This window comes from Phalacrocorax carbo, chromosome 7, assembly GCF_963921805.1.
Source record: "Phalacrocorax carbo chromosome 7, bPhaCar2.1, whole genome shotgun sequence".
NCBI classification, from domain to species: Eukaryota; Metazoa; Chordata; class Aves; order Suliformes; family Phalacrocoracidae; genus Phalacrocorax; species Phalacrocorax carbo.
Window position 1 is genome coordinate 36,831,010 of NC_087519.1, and position 18,427 is coordinate 36,849,436.

Consider the following 18,427-nt stretch of genomic DNA (forward strand, 5'->3'; position numbering starts at 1 on the left):
TTCTCTAGATGCATGATTAGGAAACCACAGGACTAAAATACAGATTATACAATTGCAAAGGGTTTACGTTGGTGGATTAAAAATACCTTCTTCAGAAGCTAACGAATTGTGACACCACACTGCATGCTCTAGACCACTAGGGAACTGTCAATGAAGTTAAAAGTATTTTCTACACATACATCAATTTTAAAATAAAAGCAAAACATCCCTAGGAAATGCCACATAAAAACCTGTGACACTAACAAGATACATGCCAAATTTCATTGCTTGGCCGTTTTATGTTACTCAGAGCCTGTCTCTCAGCCTCTCTTTAAAGCACTCACAGCTCTTGTACTTCTTCCAGCCCCACCGGTGCTCTGACAAAAGACAACTTCACTGATTTCATTTTGTGCAATAACAGAGCCTTCACAAGCTGGGCTTTACCATCCTCAATAGAGATGAAAGGTTTTGGTCTGCAGAAGACTCTTGGATTTTGAAGACTGATGATAACTTACAGGCTTTACAGGGCCGTGCGGAACAGTTAGGTCCTGTCCAGTACCAATGGCCTCTTCTTCACCTGGGAGATATGCAAATTCACTCAGGAATGTCGGAATTTGGGACAGGAGGATGATCAAGACCCTAGCAAGAGGCTGGATTGCAATCAGGAATTTGAAACAAGGCCAGTGACTCATAGAGAGCCAGGACTGACCCTTCTCAAAGCCATCAGAGTTGCCGGCAAGTCAAATCTCCCTGCCCATGAAGAAGCTGATGGCTGGAGAGCAGTACTTGGACACCTCATATCTTATCAGAGAGTTAAAATTCCCCAGGAGAGACCAGAGGCCTACAGCCAGAGTCCAGGTGAGCAGCACAGGGACCTGTAACTGGTGTGAACAGGAAAGGCAAACCCAGGGTCTGCTGCATGAGAAGAGAGATGGGAAATGCAGCTGCTGACACTGCACTGCCAAAGCTCGTGGGTACCAGCAGCTGGTGCAGACCCTGGAGAAGGGGAGCATGACACCAGCAGCACCTGCCACTGACCCCCAGGACTGAGAGAGACCCTGGGCCTCATAATCCCCAGCTTGTCAGAAAGTTCAGGGGCTGGCAGAGCAGCAAATACATCCACCACTCTGAAAATCCTGGAGCAAATAGACCAACAAAGTGAGTTAAAGTAACCATGAAAGAAAGGAAATATTTCTCACTATTAGCAAGGAGAGAAACTTTAAGCATACAGCTGACGCAAAATTTCCCCTAAGCTGACAAGTGTCAGCAGCAGAACAGACAGGCATTTCTGTGCAGCCACGGCGCCTGCAGCCTGCCAGTCAGCACCCAAGACCTGAGGGGACCTGCAGGACTGACACCAGCTTTTTCACAGGGTAGGCGGTATGGAAGTCCATGCATGCCATTTTGATCTGATGAAGAAAAGCAAAGCCTGATCAGAAAGAGATTCCTAAGGCATTTCTGTCCCAAAATTATATGTGAGAGCTTGAAAGACTTAAGAAAAGCTATTGGTGTATTCCATGCTTGCTTTAGATGAAAAGTGACACAACCAAGTGGAAAACCCTCTCTAAAGTCGCCGTGTGGTATGTTGTTATTAGAGGGTACTGCAGGTAACAGGTCGTTATCCCCAACTGCTGTTGTTTCAAACACCTGACAGTCATGTCTGAAAACATGTCTCAACTTACTGACCCCAGGTTTAAGCAGTCTGAAGTTTAGCTTCATGCTTGGCCCTGCTATTTTGTGAGAGCCTGCGGTCAGTAGAGAACAGTGTTGCAGAAGCTGGCGCCTCCCAAAGAGACAGCAGATCCAGCCACTGGTGGATTATCCATCCACAATGGATCTCTAATTGGCTCTGCAAAGGAGAAACACAACACGTGGCTTGCAGGCAGTTTCTTTAATGGAAAACAGAACAAGAGCACCAGCAACGTAAACATTCATTTGGTAAAGAGCAAGGGGACAAAAAGCCCTTCACAAAGTGCCAGATAGTTTCTGAGAGCTGCCCCAGTCTCATGCCAGCAACAGATCCCAAAGCAGTGGTTACCTGAAGGAGGACAGGACGCTGCACTATCTTCACATGGCCCAAGCCACAGGGAAAGGCAAGGTAAGAGCTTTGGTACAGGTGTGTCTGTGCATGTGGCAGGAGGAAAAATGGTTTGGTGTCTCTTATTGCACCCAACTATAGTACAACCTATTTTTCCCACCCAAGAGCCTTGGAGGATGCTGAGGCACATTTTACAAATCAGCCTATTTTGTGGCTTCCCTATGACTATTTTGTAACTTCCCGTAATGTGCCCAATCTTTGTCATTGCTGTTGGGAGGATACAACTAGCCAAGGGCAGATCAAACACAGCAAATCCTATTTTATTAAGTTTGTTAATGCTAACTGCTTCCCCTGCTAAGCCACTAATGGAGCCGTGAGAACCCAGGAGCACAGATTAATTCAGCGCCCAGGTACTGCCTCATGCCTGGAGGGATTTCCATAGAGTTGCACTGGAAGACAGAAAAAAGCTTGTAATACCCTCCACACAACAGATAAACCCATTAAAATATGAACAGCCCCTGTATCCGCATGATAAGAGCCCTGCCAGGTAACAAGAGAGATCACAACAGGATTTCTAGGTTTAGTTATATCTGCAAGTCATTAAACGGGAACTGAGACTATGAAGATGCAGAATGCCCTGATCACACCATGCTGATCTCAGTTTGACAGCCACACCATTCTCACTCATCCTGGGGTGCTGCTGTGAAATACCTGGCAGTCTCAAAGGCCAGCCCTAGCACTGCTGACTTGAGCTTTGCTTGTTCTCTGGGGACAATCTGGACTCTCTTGCAACTTGTTACAACCTGCCAGGACTGCAGGCAGCCGTCAGCTGTGCTGTGTCCTTGGCCAAACCTTCTCCCCCCTACACTGTTAGCAGCTTGGGACAGGAAGGCATCTGCTGCCACACACACTCAGCCGACTGCCTTCTGCAGAGCATTTTCTCTGCATGCTGCACGACATAAAATGCCACCCAGCATCCCACCCTGGCAGTGCCAGCTCCCGCCTCCCCAGGCAGAGGGGCTGCATCCACGATTTCCTCTCCCTTACTTAACCAGATCTCACCGCGTGCCTAAGCATGGTTGCTCAGTGCACAAGAGCCAAAGCTTTCCAAGGACTTCCTTGCCCATTCCCATGGATGGCAAGAGCTGCCACCAGTAGCACAACTGCCACTGGCTCCTGGGCTGCCCCAGGGACAGGCTGGCTGTGGCTTGGTTGAATTCCTCTGGTAGCAACCTGCTCCTGCTCACTCTTTCCGAGGGACCTTGCAGCTCCTCTGTCGCAGGGAAAGAAGGAAGCAGGAGTGGACAGAGACCAGGAGACTTGTCCCAGTGAGCCCAGAGCCTGCTGGCAGTCCAGCTAACCCATGGCCAGCCATCTTCCACCAAGCTCTGACATGGCTGCACTTCAGTGGGGAAGCGATTTCTGCACGTAGACACTTTGGGAAGGGCTCTAGCAAGGTTCACTCTGAAAAGGTGTGGTATAAAACGTGAAGTATTTTTGTAGGGCCAAGTTGATGTCAGAGCCTGCAACACTGCTGTCAATCCTTGGGTTGGAACATGGTGGGTAGGATCAGCGATCTTCTTCCAGCATTAATGCACAGCACGCTGTTTATAACCCTCTATTCTGCACTGTTATTTAACATATGTAAGGGGCTTGACATGGTTTATGTTCAGTAGTTGTGGTTTCCAAGCAGTATTGCATTTCTTGAAAATGAAGATACATAATATTCTAAAACTATTTTTAAAACCAGTCACAAATCTGCAATCTTTTACGTCATTCCTCCTTCCTCCTATCAAGCCCAAACCATAACACACAATCACAGAAGACCAGCAAGCTTATAAGCAAGAACTCAGCTGCAACAAACTCATGTGTGCATGCACGCACACACACACACGCACACAGACACACACACAGAGGGAAACTCAAAGCTGTAATTCAGTTAAATTGGTACAAGCTATGTTTAAGGTTTCAAAGACATCCGGGATGTAGTTCACTGTTTAGAGTTGTGGGTACCAACATGCCGTATGCGGAGAAGGAGAATCTAAGAGCTGAACCAAAGCATAAGGTATTTATTTAACAATCAGCCTCAGCAAGTGTAAGGAAATTAAAAGGTTCCCTGCCCCTAGGAATTCAGCATACTAGCAACCTGACTGTGTATCATCCTAAAATCTCATCACTGCCTTCTCTTGCTGGGGACTGACCCCATCCACTCCTAAAGCGAACCACAACACAACTGAATCTCTAATTCCTATTTTTAACATACCCCTCCACACAGCAGAGCTGGCTGGGGCAGGGAAGTCTTAGAAAAATCTTTAGAAATCATCTTTAAAAGACAGTCTGTAAAGCACTGCTCCCTAGAAATGCCTGGCTTCTGCAGAGCATGGCAGGTCTTGCAGAGCTCTCTGGTTTTTGCAGTAGTTTTGCATAAATGAGACTTTCTAGTTTCCCAGCTTGATGGACTTGGGACTCTGTTGGGTTAATTTTGTCTGGTCAGTCTTGGAATTGCAGTTGTCCATACCAAAGCAGTAAGTTTTAAAGGCAGAAACCAACACCATATTTTACGGAGACAGTCAAGTTCTTAAAATCAGTTATTTATTCCAACAATATTAAAAGGAGACACACTGCTTTCTCAGTCATTTTTCCATTCGTAGTACTTTGTTTTATTTTTTTAAACCCATGAGCCCAATCCTTAATTTCTCTATGGAAAAGCTGGAAGAAAAAGATCACAGGGATCAGCCTTCTAGAGCATCCACTGTGCTTGCTCACCCTTTGGAGAGGTTTCTGGGTTTGTTGTTGAGATTATTTTTTTAAATACATTCTGAAAGTAAATAAATAAATAAAAATATATCCAGGCATCAGTATTAGCTTGGGAGGAAGACCCAGACAATGCATGGGAGGCTAGAACGGAGCCAGTAAATTCTGAGGGTGTAGAACAGGAGAGGGGATTAAGCCTGGTGATTAAATTAGGCAACGCATGAATACATTCCAATGTGCAACATCATTCAAACACTGGACAAAACATATGGCAACAATGGAAAGCACTGCCCACGAGGTCACCTTTAATATGATTAGCCATGGACGCCTGAAAGGAGATCTCCCAAGTACTGGCGTGCTAACCATCCTTTGTGCAGACTTTCAGAGGGTTGAAGCACCCTCTGAAAGCCTTTGAGGCTCCATGAACCCCGCACAAATGGCTGCTGTGTGTTAAGGGATGTGCCCAAGTCCACTGAAAGCAGGATTTAAAAAAAACAAAAAGCTGCAAGGCCAGGAGAGCACACTGAGAGCGGCTTTTGTTCCCCACTTGCAGAGCACCAGCGGGAGCCATCCCTGGGGTGTCCTGCCTGACAGCTGGGTCACCCCACGGGCTCCCCTGTTCCGCTTGGACTTTTCAACTCCGCTGGCCTGCATTCACCAGCACGGCTTGCCTCTTTGAAGGGGGAGAAAGCGCCTCATCCATCACTGACATGAAGGGAGTTAATTCACTTCTTTACAACTGGAAAGGCTTTTTCTGTGAGCAGGAGGGAGTGCAGGAAGAGTAATGAAATCCAAAAGGGAGCCAAATGATGCTTTCCTCTGCTAGACGCCAGCGCTGGCAGCGCTTGCTGCTGGCACGGCCCGTGGTGGGTGAAAGGAGACTCTTTTGTGGTATGCCATTAGCTACTTCCAAGGCCTCAGTTCATGTTTACCACAGCCACTGTGTTACTTCACTTGGTGTTTTTTTCCAGTCCTGTTGATTGTACTGCAGAACTGACCAAGTCCGTTTGGAAGCCTTGCTCACAGAAAGCAGAAACAAATTGCTTTTTGAAAGGACTATTTTTTTTTTCTTCCCTAAACCAAACCTCACGCTGCTTTCCATAAACCCAACCTAAGGCTGAAATCCCCACTTAAAGCTGAAGAGCAAAGGTCCCTCTCTGCCCGCTCTGGTTATCACCCAGCTGTGCCACTTGTGCCCAGCATGGTGGCAACGCCACCAGCCGTGGGAGTGCTGAGCTACACTGTCCGTACTGCACTAGAGGGCACCTCACACCCCAGCATTTCTCTGCACCACGCAACACTGCAGCCACATCAAGTAAAACCCCATTACAACAGCAGCCAGCAGGTTGTCTTGTCAACTGTAATGAGAAGAAACACTCGATGACATTAAAGATAATCTTGTGTGAGTCACTTTGCATGACTACCTTGTTGTAATCAGGTGAGCCCTTCAGACTGCTGAACTCTACCCCAGAGGACCTTGGCACACTTGGCCGAGCTCCTCACAAAGTTTCTGCGGACCTTTAGTATTTCAGATTCCAGGCAATGACTAATCAGGGACATGTGAGGGACAAGCCCAACCGCAAACTTCTTCCACACACTTCGTATGTGCATGACTGGGTGGGTGAAAGACATGGAGACAACCCCAGGAGGAACTCACTCTGACTACACAGATCCCAGCAGCTACAACGGCTCCATGACAAAGCAACAACAAACACGGCTCAGGACCGCTGCCATCTGAGCTGCTGTTATTGCCAGTAAAAGGAAAGGATCATCTCCTAAAGCCTTTTCCAGCTTTACATTTCCAGGATGCCATAACTGCAGCTCAAGCCTTGACAGCACATCCCAGGCACCACACTGTCATGGTCGACATTCAGCAAGCTGTGAAATTCCTGCCCTCTCATAATGAAGAGTCACTTTGGACCCTTCTAATAGACCTTATGGACTCTCACAGGATCTGCCAAGACTGAAGATCAAGCCAGCTTCTAATGAAACAAGGTAGACCAGGCAGCTGCACACTAATTCTAAAAACATTTGGGGCAGCAGCTCAATGAAGGAATGTAATATTTTTTTATTTTAGACAAACAAAAAAACCAAAACCCTCCCCAAACATAACTTTTTCAAAATGAAAATTAATGCAGCTTGGGAGAAACACCTGTGGTGGCACCCATTTCTTGACTGTTTAAATTCTTTTCCACAAGTCCTCCTCCTTTGAATTGTATTTTGTACCCATCACTATGCTACCACTATTACAAAGGCTACTTGTAGCAAAATCACTAATCCTCAGTGCTGGGTCAGAAGCAAACTACAGATCTACCAAACAAGGATGAACCAGGCCCGCAACATACCAATCCAAAGCTCTGCAAGAAACTCACCAAAGAAGTCAGCTGTAGAAGCTGCCTGCCTTTCAACAATTTTCCTGAAGGGATGAAGCCCAGATGATGTTACTTTGCCCAACTGCTTGGGGGTTAGGACAAGTCCTCTTTTTCCTGCCGTGCTCAGCTGCAGACAGCAGCTATGAACTCAAAAGGAAGAAGGTCATCAAGTTCATCCTAAGGAGTCGCCACTTTCTCCCTACAAAGTGGGCACACAAGGGCAGGATTTCTTCATCCCAAGAAGCATGTACATCATTGTCCTGGTTTCGGCTGGGGAGGATGAGTGAACAGCTGTGTGGTGCTTCGTTGCCAACTGGGGCCAAACCACGGTGATCATTTTGTTGGTCCTGGCATGTGGAGGCCAACTGGCTTCTCTGCTGGGCCCAACCTATGGAAACTCCATTTAGATGCCATATTTCTATCTGGCCTCTCACAGTTTTAGTTGTCTACTCTAGACTTCATCTTAAAACTCCTGGGACACTGAGCAATAGCATTTCTCCAGCATGGAGAACGTCAGAGCTTAGGTGAGAAGAGGACCAAACAAACCCAAGAGCAAGATCACCCTGTGAGTAGAATGTTCATCCCATGGGGTTTTATACCGTTTTGGACTCTTAAGAAAAGATCTGTCTGCTGTCTCATCTGGTTGCTACAGCACCATGTTCATGGTCTTTAAACTGATTTTAAGGAACCTGTACAAATGCTTCTTGAGGATTTGAAAAGAGATGACCACACCGCACAAGGATTTCAAGGTTGGTCCTCTGCATAAAGGCTGTTTGACAGCAGCACCCCTTGGTACCATGTTATGGATTCACCAATACACCTACCTCTTACTCATACCTCAACATGAGAAACCTGTTAACTCCTCAGCTCATTCAACGACCTATATCTTGCCTGCTGGCTTATTTTTAAAAAATAACTAAAGAGCAAGGCAATGTGAGCACAGTATTAAAGACTATCAACCATCACTTTCAGTAATGTTTGAAAATAATAAAAACCAGAGAGCTGAAGTGAAAATTCAAAACCTCAAATTAATTTCAACCATACATACATGAGAAGGGAAAAGTTTATACATGATGCAACAGAAAAAATGACTCACTTTCTGAAATGCCAAAGTCTTTTTTAGTTCATTTCATCTTCTATACCTGCTAAACACATCGCTGACAGAGAAATCATTTAATAGATCACATTTTAAAAAAAATCCCATTTTAGCTATTTAAGCATTTTATTTCCTAGTATTGTGGGTCAGGTTCTACTCTAACATGCTAATCAGAAGCAAAGTGCTAGCTCATTCAATGAGGTTTCTTCTCAGAAAAGAAAGGAGAGTCTTGAGATTAAAACAGAGACCTTGAAACTGAGGTGAAACTGCAGCCTTAAAGCTAATGCAGACCCCCCTGTTGATTCACAGGACTGAGAATTTCTCAGTTGGAGGGCTGATCTCACCGTTGCCATGAGTCCCCCAAGGTAAGCAGGATCAGAGGGATCAAACCCATGACATGTCCAGTTTACTTCAACTGTCAAGGAAGGCACAAATTAAATTTTGTTGTATTCAGGCTAAATTGGTTTCTTAAAAAAACAAACCAGTTCCAGTTTGGTTGGTTTGTATTTCTGTGACAGGAACAAGTTTTTCAAGTCCAGTTAAAGGAATTACCCACAAAAACCCCTTCACAGTAATTTTGCATGGTTGGTTTCTTCCAGATGTCTGAAGTCTCTCAGACCACTCTAATCCAACAAATTCTTGAGGCTACTTTCTTACTGCCTCTTGCTTAGTTTTCAAGTGACCATCAATTTAATGGTAGCCTATCACAGACTGGCAATGGACTATAGCCAACTCGATTGGTAACTAATTAGCACAAATGCAATATATCTGCTACCAGCCTAGATCCAAACTTGAGAATGCATTCCCTTCAGAGGGAAGTTTAATACTCCTGTCAGGTTTTAAGGTGTTGACAAGGCAACAACTTGTGAATACATATCTTTGGGAAGACATGGGTATTTGTGTCTCAAGATGGGAGTAGGAAGCAACAGGGAATCAGCGTCTCCCGCAACCAAACGCAGCACTGCACAAAGCAGCAGCACATTCAGGGAGGAGATCTTTCTCAAATCTCAAGTATGGGCAAATCTCAGAAACAAAGTGCAATGTGGACGAACAACCTTATCTGACATGTCATGCCCCACGCTCCCATTTTATGCCATTACATATGCCATTTAGGGGAAATCTGCACTCTGAATTGCACTCATATGCTTGAACAGTTGCATTATTACATATGACGATGTAGAGAAAGGCAAGATAAATGATCTAGACTACTAAAGACAGATTCAAAGCCACTTGCTTTCAAAACAAACCCAAGAGGTTGCTCAACAAAATGTACTCCCAATGAATCACTGCAAACTTTAGCAGGACATACAATTTCACGAGACATGGGCTTGGAATGTTTAAAGATAAACCCGAGAGTGGACTTCAGCAGCCACTGGCTTCCTCAGATGGGGCAAAATCAGCTCCATCCTCTGCTTAGCTGCTGGGATCTTGGCTAAGACTCTTTTAGCCTCATTTCAGAGGGCCAAGCTTCTTTGTACTTCAGCATCTGTATGCTATGGATGAGAAAAGATAAAATCCCAGGACTCAGAAGCCATGATCATGCCCAGAGACACCTGATAAAATGAGTTGTGGTCATGGAAAGCAAGAATTTTTCCCTCTCTCTTTGGAATTGAAATGAGAAATCACAGAACTGCAACGTCTGAATCTTTCATCCACTTCCAATGTTGTCTTTTGTCATTATACAATTAGCCTGTCTTCCATTTACTGTTAGGTGAAACAGAACTAGCTCTGACAAAGAGCTGCTACCTCTTCACCTATGGCAAACTGATCACATTTGAAGTTACATCACTCAACACCCAGTGACTCCGTCTAAAGAGAATGATGGATTAGCCATGCAGTCAGCTATAATTAATACTTGAAAAAAACCCTTGTCAAGTCTCTGTTCAAATATGTGATAAACGGAATCTGAAACAAGAGACTTTCCGATGATGTCTGTTCATCACCAGGGAAGAAAAACACCATCAACTGGAGGGCAAGAATCTTGGAGCAAGGATTGTTTCCTCAGTGGAAAATGTAAAATAAGAATTTCCTCCCAGCATTCACCCTACATGTACCTCTACACAAACAGGTGCTTTCCTGGGTTTTATCTGTCTTGCCATCAGAGGCACTGAAAACCAGTTTGTTTCTGCTTCGCTGAGAACCAGTTTTTCCATCCTGAACCTCCTTCAATACAACCAGCAGAAGCCACTACTTCTCTCCCTACCAACCTCAGAAATACCAGTGAGCAGCTTGCTCAGTGGGATCAAGCACTGAATTCTGTTCACCTTAGCTATCAGCTTCATGTCTGGGACACATTCCATCATACTAATCCACCACCTGCTACAGATGCCCTCTTTTTCCCCTGGAGATGCTATTTGGCGCTGTCTGAGGTCCCTATGAGAAAACAAGTCCAGGCTGCCTATCACACAAGCATGGGCAAGACCCATCTGTGTCCGGCTACTCCAGGAAACCAAGAGATGTCTACTTCATGTGTAATTTGGAGTACCTCCTAACACCTTCAAGCCTACTTGCAGGTCAGCATGTGATGACTGCCAGCTCACCACCCTTCTACAAAAGCTGATCACCAACTGGATTCAACTGATAGAAAAAGCCAAGCGATTTGGAAGGTATGACGAAGTAGTGTTCACTGCAACTCTGCCTGGTTCAAGCAAGACTTCTGGGACAGCAGCACACTGGCTTGGTCCTGGCACATGTTGGCAAACCCTGAGAACCGAAAAAAATCTGACTTGAACTGGGCCAGCAATAAACAGCAGAAAGAAAGAAGCACCAATTCTTATTCAATAGCTGTCAGTAATAAACGCAAGAGGAAGAGAACGGTCAGTGTTGGCCTAAGGCACTGGGTTTGGCCTGGGAATCAGGAAAAGGCTGTCCTGCCAGCTCTGCCACTGACTCACCATGTGAGCTCAGGCAACTGCTTCACCTCTTCATGCTGTTGCCATTGTCTGGAAGGATGGAGCCGGCCTTCCCTCTAATACTTGCTCTGAGGCCGGCAGACAAAAGAAGAGATTGCTGTGACAGACAGCATCTCAAAATTAAAGCATAAGACCCCTCTTTTTGGAGGAGTTTCTGAGCTTGCAGGTCTATGGTAGACATAATAAAACTCAAGGGTTAAGCTGCATTTGTTTAGAGGAAAAACACTTGTACATGACTGGAAAACTTGAATATCTGAGCTAGTAGCTGGAATACACACTCCAGGAAGAATAAAGTCATAACCCATTCTTGCATTACTGATGGTAAATTAATGCCAGAGCACCACTGTGTGGGGAGCTCCTTCCCAGCCGTGTTTGCCTAGACATCTGGCTGTGGTGGCTCCCAGCACGACGCTCTACAGCCAAGCCCTGGGCTCCAGCGTCTGACTCCCCCCTCCTGCTGGAGCCAGCTCGACCACTTCACCACCTGCTCCTGCTGGGACACAGCTGCTCAGCTCCAAAAGAACGATTGGGGAACGGCAGGACATGTGTGAGGACATCAATCCTACTCACACCCCTGGGAGGACTTCATTAAAATCCCAGGGCAAAAGATTAGATTCTGAGGGCTTTCCACTCAAAATCCTAATTTAATCAAAATAATTTAAAACCTACTGGCAACACAAACATCTCCATGCAAGCAGAGAGATGCTCAGCGAACAATGACCCCCTCCATAACATGATCCCACAACGCCTCCTTCCTGCACATATCCTCAGTGCGTGTGCAAACTGCATGACCTGAGCCATTAGCTGTTCCTGACGACAATGATGACATTTCATACTTGCCTGCAAAGTACCATGTTCCCCTGTGGTATTGTAGGAAAGACATTTCAAAAATCTTCCTACTTTGCTAACTTTTGCAAATGCAATTTCAATTATTCCTGCGGGAAAGAGCAGTATCCCCCAGTAGAAATCTGTGGCCTTGGATGCTCATTTTGACGTATTAACTGGGGCTATGCAAGACATAAAATCCCCAAAGGAAATTAATCTCCAAATACATCAAACATCCCCCCAGCTGCCTTATGTATCACACAGTATAAGCAACTGTCCGTAATGATTGTATAGCACCTGCTGTCCCCATTCTGGGTATCAGTGATGTCTCTTTAACCAGACATCAAAGAGAAGGAGCAGACAATGGTGGAATTGTGATAGGAAGTGAATAGTGAAAGCTCCTTGTCAGTCTGCATTTCCATTTATCTTACAGCACCATACATAGAGGCCACCCTGCCTCTGCTGTCACATTCATACACTGTTGCTGTAACGGCCTCTTTCAGGAGGTATCATGACAGTTTTCAGGATTTTATAAGTGGGCCTTTTGGATTTTCTCTTGGGCAAAAGCAAGGGCCAAAGCAGGTACACACCTCAACTTACCCTGAAGGAACCAAATCCAAGACGGTATCAATGTCACATCTTAGGCAATGAGCACCAGGCCTTTCTCTTTGATACTTGCCCAAAACCCAACAAAGCAACGCTCCCCATAGAGATGCAGCCAAGAGTCAGGGGCTGGAGCAAAGCCATTTACTTCTCCCCAGAAAGGTGTGTGCACTGAGAGCATGCAGGGGTAGCACATACAGCAGCCATGGCTAGAAAGCCTAAGCACCACACCAGGGAGCAGTCAAGCCAGGATGGCCTTCCTGCCCCAACAGCATTTTAAGACACAAATTCAGATCATGCTCTTAGGGAAAACATAGGCACATTGAGTTAACTGAAGTCTACAATATGTTACAGCCCTTTGCTGTCCCATCGAAACAGTTCTTCAAACCAGAAGTACCTTCCATTCATATACGAATATATTGTATTTTGCGCACAATGACTGTTTAACCAGGGTTAAAACATTTACTACTTCCACATAGCAAGAAGAAGAGAAGACCTGAATGTTTACTATACAGATATGAGGGAGGAAATACGACAAAACAATTTCCCATAATTACTTCCAGCAGTCATTCATATTGGAAAATTTTAATGGTAATAATAATTAATCTCTGGCTGTTGTGATTTCCAATTAAATGGCATTAGCAGGAGCTACTGTCTAAAAATACGTGTTTCTGTCCTATCCTATTAGCCACAACTAAATACAAAATTTCCCAACATACAATGGCACATCCTGCACATAAAACATCCTTCTTCCTCCTCATTTTCCGTGTGTGGATGGCTTGAGTCAACTTCTCAGAGTTGTTTTCATAACTAGGCAGAGTGTTTTGGAACTGGTATTCTGCACACATTCTAGTGTTTGGAGTCTTTGTGCTTGTTTCCCTATGTTTCCTGCAGCACCAATACTCTAGTACTTCAGGAGTCCCACCAACCTTAATTAAACAAAGCTATTCTCAAAGATCCCTTATTTCTTTATTGCCAGCAGCCACTGGACAGGACTGTAGGTAAGGTCTCCAGCATGGTGCAGAGGTACAACAATAAGATTTTAACTACCTTTAAGTTATTCAAAACAATGGAGACCCACAGAGAAAAGCAACCCTTGCTCAGATGACAAGACAGTAGCATGGCACACAGGCTGGGAACAAGCAGAAGTAAGACCATTTCACTAGCAATTCAACCCTTAAATTTGCATAACAGTCTCATCTTTGCCATTTTAATCCTTTTTTTTCCTTCCCTTTTCACACACACCTGCAAAGCTGAATGTCTGCTGCACAGAAAACAAGGAGAAAAGCTATTCTAGCAAACAATTCAATGCCGTTAACTGGTCTAATGCAAATGCACTTTGGGTTGTTACCACAATGAACTTTGGTCAGTGCCAACATTTTGAGCACCCAGGTGTAAGTACACTGGCAAAGCCAGAATCATCAGCACAAAAAAAGCCACTGCTCAGCTCACAGACAGTTGTCACAGAGACAGATCAGCATCCTGGGGTATTCTGATTTTAAATACACACAAAAATCTGTTTTAACCTGTCTTCTTGTAGGCAGCTGTCCTCGTGATTCATTTATAAACTGTTGAGGCCAAAAAGAGAACCATTTATCAGCGGGTCTCCTCTAGGCAGGCTTGAGCTAAGGAGCTTTTCTGCAAACTTGATGGTTTTTGTTGAAAGCAAGTTTCTATCTGATTCTCTGGCTAGTGTTTGTAAAAGCTTGTGGTTTGGGGAAGCGATCCAGCTTCAAAGCAACCTGGCCAGGAAAAAAAAAAAAAAAGGAAAGTTGTGGGTTGTGCTCACTTTGGGTTTTAAAACAGGTCAGATCCCTGCTCCAATTTATAGTGCGGGTGCACCAAGAGCTGTGAGAGGACAGCACAGGGGTAGCATTTCACAGTCCTGGGCAAGGAGGCCAGTGCAGGGAAGACAATATTGTAAATATCTGAACACTTCTTCTCAAAGCTACGGTACAAGGCACTTCTTGCCTTTACATCTAAAAGCTGCAGCTCCAAATGAGAAGGAAAAGGAATACATTAATCTCTGTCTGTGTGGATAGTTTCATAAGCTCCTTAGCTGCTGAAGGTGCAAAACTTTAAATCTCTAAAACTCAGTGTGCAGCTGCCTTCTGGAGCTAGGAAGCTGGCAGGCAGCACAGGAAACCATATTCTAGGGAAAAAGCCCCAGAAGGGGCCTATAGGGACAGCAAGAGCACACAGAGTGATGGATGTGTGGCTCTGCTTGCAAAGATGGTCCTCATAGCCATGGTCCAATGCAGCAGGATTCCCCTATAGACCTCTGCAGAGGCATGAAAGGAACTAGGGGGAAAAAGAGTGGCAGGTATGTAGGTTGCCATGTCCAGGACCGAACTGAGGCAGGAATTCAAAACTGTACAGCCCCAAAGAGAAACATATATACTGACACTGAATCCACAAATCCTTAGCTTTCAAGACTGCATGCTACCTCTGTAATTTGTCTCAAGGTCTTCCGTATGACCCAGATATGTAATTCACAAGTTATTAAACAAAATAAAATATATTCTTCATCTGTTGAGCTACAGAGATTCCTGCTTCTAAAATTACTACTAAAAGATAAAATCACGGGCAAGCAGATGCCGCTCTCACATTAGGTCTTAAAAATTCAGCAGTGCCATTCAAACAGGAAACATTCCTCTCACCACGGCATGGCCAGCCTGACACTGCTGCATCTTACTGGGGGCATCCCATGCCAGGTGTAAGGGGTTCCCTGGCCAACCAGTATTTCTGCTATGATAAAGACACACACATGAATGGCTTTATTTGAGAGATGTTCTTAGTTTTGGGGAAGAAATCCCAAATTATACAGATGCTATGGGGGAGACTGCTATCATTCCAAAGGGGAAACTGAGGCCAGCAGGGCCACCAGTCCAAGGCCACCATGGCCAGTGGCAAAGCAGGACGGGAGATTCTTCCACTAGTGATTTTACCAACAGGAAGCACCAGAGCACATCACACAAAAAAATGGCAGGGTGGAAGTAAGCAAAAAAATGTCATCATTGTTCCATCAGAGGAGACCCCAAGGTAGAAACTCTCAAATGTAATGCAGTGAATAGGAAGAGGGCTCACATCCCTTGGAAAAAAAAAGCACAGGAGTCATCCATGCCCAGCCACCCCCTCCCTTAATATTGTGGGATGATCCATTTCCTTCGCTCACATATTTATTTGGAATCTGATAATTCATTGCCCCTAGTTTCCTGCTGGAGTTTGTCTTCCATTGTTCAGGGTTTACATTACTCAACAGGAAATCAGTGAGAGGTCCAGCAGTTAGAAAGGTGTGTTTCCCATTTAGACCCACCCTTGCTCACTTGGGGATGGAAGTCAGACCCACTGCACAACTGTGTCCATGGGAACTCAGGGAAGTGGGGGAGCAAAGGCAGAGGGACTCATCTCCTGTTGAAAGCTACGGATTGCTTTGTCCAGCCATATGCTGCTGGCCATGTCCACACACCTGTCCCTCACATACTGTTCATACTCACGGCTTACAGTAACCGCTTTCTACACACACTGGAGAGGGTGTAGTTTAACAAAACGCATCTATCAAGGCAGTACTTGAGAAGAGTAAGTATGGTAAAAGCGTCCCTTGGACTAAAATACACTTCCTTCTCCAAGACCATTACTTTTGCTCTGACACTCTTGCCAGGGGAAAGACATTCTGTTTGGCATAAAGTGCCACTTGTGAGATATAATTGAGCTTAACATGTTGGTTAGGAACTAGGCTGAGTAGGAATCGTCCCTCTCTGGTGCCCGTAGCAGTGCCTTTTAACCCTGATCTCACAAACAATGCTCCAATATGTTCTCTTTAACAGCTCCCCTGTTACAGCACAGAGCAAAACAAAACACCACTAATCTTTTACAGGGTATCACTGGAACAGGATGCTTTCCTGGCCAAATCCTCCTGTTAAAAATGTCACAGATGTTTTAAAACATGCTTTCCTTGAGGTTAGTTGATAACAGGTACTCAACTCAGGCACATACAGTGATCGCTCAGCCCTACACTGTTAAGTGTGACTTGTGTAATGCAGCTGGTGATCCTTCTAGACCACAGCTCCCAGTCACTGTGGACTGTTGTTCCAACCCAGACATGTCCCAGGCTTCCCAGTTAGCTCATCAAGTGAAAAAGGTTGGGGGTTTTAATGTTTTTCTAGCCTTCAGAGTGCGCTTGGGAACAAAAGCCTAGCTTATTAGCCATTGTACAATAAACCTCAGAGGGAAGTCTCTGTTCTAAAAGAGTTTTAAGCAAACTCCACAGGCCTTCAAAGAGGGAATCTGATTTCCAAAAATTACTTGAATGCAATTTTAAGAATTATTATTTCCTTTGAGCAAGGAGGGACCTTGAGGAAATGCCCTTGCTCCAGGCTCACTTATATGCACCTAACCAGCCCTCTAAGTCCCCCTACAACAGGTGTAGGCAAGATAGCCTTAAACACCACAGTTCCTACACCAGAAAGTTTATCCTAAAGTATAACCCCAATCTCCTCTACTGGCATTCAAGATGCAAATGTCTCATCCTGTCCGCCTTAGACATGGGGAACAAAACATTGCCTCTTCTTCATCGCTTTGCCAGACTAAGCCACGTGCTCTGTCAGGGAAGGTTGGAGATTACAGACACTCCTTGCTCTTTTGCTCTGCAATGATTTATCTAAAATTAGACTTTGCTGCAACTGGAGACAACACCACAGCGCCATGTAAAATGGAAGGGTTACAAATACCTCTTGCATACAATAGACCTGTTTACACTTCTCAGTATGCTAGCTTCTTTCACAGCAATATCCTTATGTTGACTCATGTTCATTTTGCAAAATGAAACAACGGATCTTCCTTATATTAAGAGATTATTTTGTCTCCTGCTAAGGAAGGCCACTGGGTTCTATCAATTACTGGAACCTCCTATCCACAAAAACCGTCAGAAGCCACCTCAGTGCAGCTGAACCTCAAATGCAAAAGTATTTTTGCTGTGATAGTCTGAAATATCTGGATCTACTTGTGAAATAGAAATGACACTGATACAAGACTATTTAAATCACCCCAGACAGAAAACCTCCTCACTAGCATTTCTTTTTCTGAAACGCAGCCAACACTTAAAACTATTAGCTTAGATAACGTTTAGTCATATTTCCTGCCCAGAGAACTACTATGAAAGCTGTGGAAAACGTGAGTATTGCAAGCACAGAAATAAACATGGAGGATGAGCCTTTCTCAGTGAAATGTGCTCTAAGGATATCTGAGCTGCTTGATAATGAATGACACCATCATGATTTTTTCACCATGTAAGTTACTTACCCACTCCATCAGGGTTTTAGGATTTTGAAAAATATTGGAAGATGGATCACTCCTTAAAAAACAGGAACTTTTTTCTTTTGATCCTGCTTTACTTAGTGCTTTTGGTACATAATTTGATGACACTTTTAAAAAGACATTGGCACACAAACCTGCCTTTCTATTCCAGCCTGACTCTCCCCTTTGAGTTTTTAGACTGATCAGTAAATCCTTAGGGAGTACAACATGAAATTACTTCACTGGAGTGGAAGCACCTTACAGGGGCTGCATTTACTCACCTGGTCTAAGCGCAGAGCACCATCGATGAAGCGCTGTTTGCGGAGGTGCTGGGCGATTCGATGCAGGTTCAGCACAGCTTGCTGGACCTCAGCTATTGAGTGTTGAAGGGAGACAGGGGGAAGTTCTTCAGGTGAGAACACCTTGCTGGGGCTTTCAATCATACTCTGTGCATGGTCGTAGCTTAACTTCACACAGGAGCAGATGACCGTCCGCCCAAACCATTCATCAAGGATCTGCAAAATTGGAACACATAAATAGATCTGAGGACTTA

The 18,427-nt window shown here is 44.8% G+C and overlaps 1 protein-coding gene across 3 annotated transcripts in view; it reads right to left on the bottom strand.

Annotated features, from left to right (window-relative positions):
• DIS3L2 (DIS3 like 3'-5' exoribonuclease 2) overlaps positions 1–18,427 on the bottom strand; it is a 196,349-nt gene that overhangs the window by 48,119 nt on the left and 129,803 nt on the right. For all 3 annotated transcript variants that reach the window (XM_064457483.1, XM_064457485.1, XM_064457484.1), the window contains one exon: positions 18,156–18,389. In XM_064457483.1, coding sequence (XP_064313553.1) covers positions 18,156–18,389 — 234 coding nt within the window. The remainder of the gene's footprint in view (positions 1–18,155; positions 18,390–18,427) is intronic.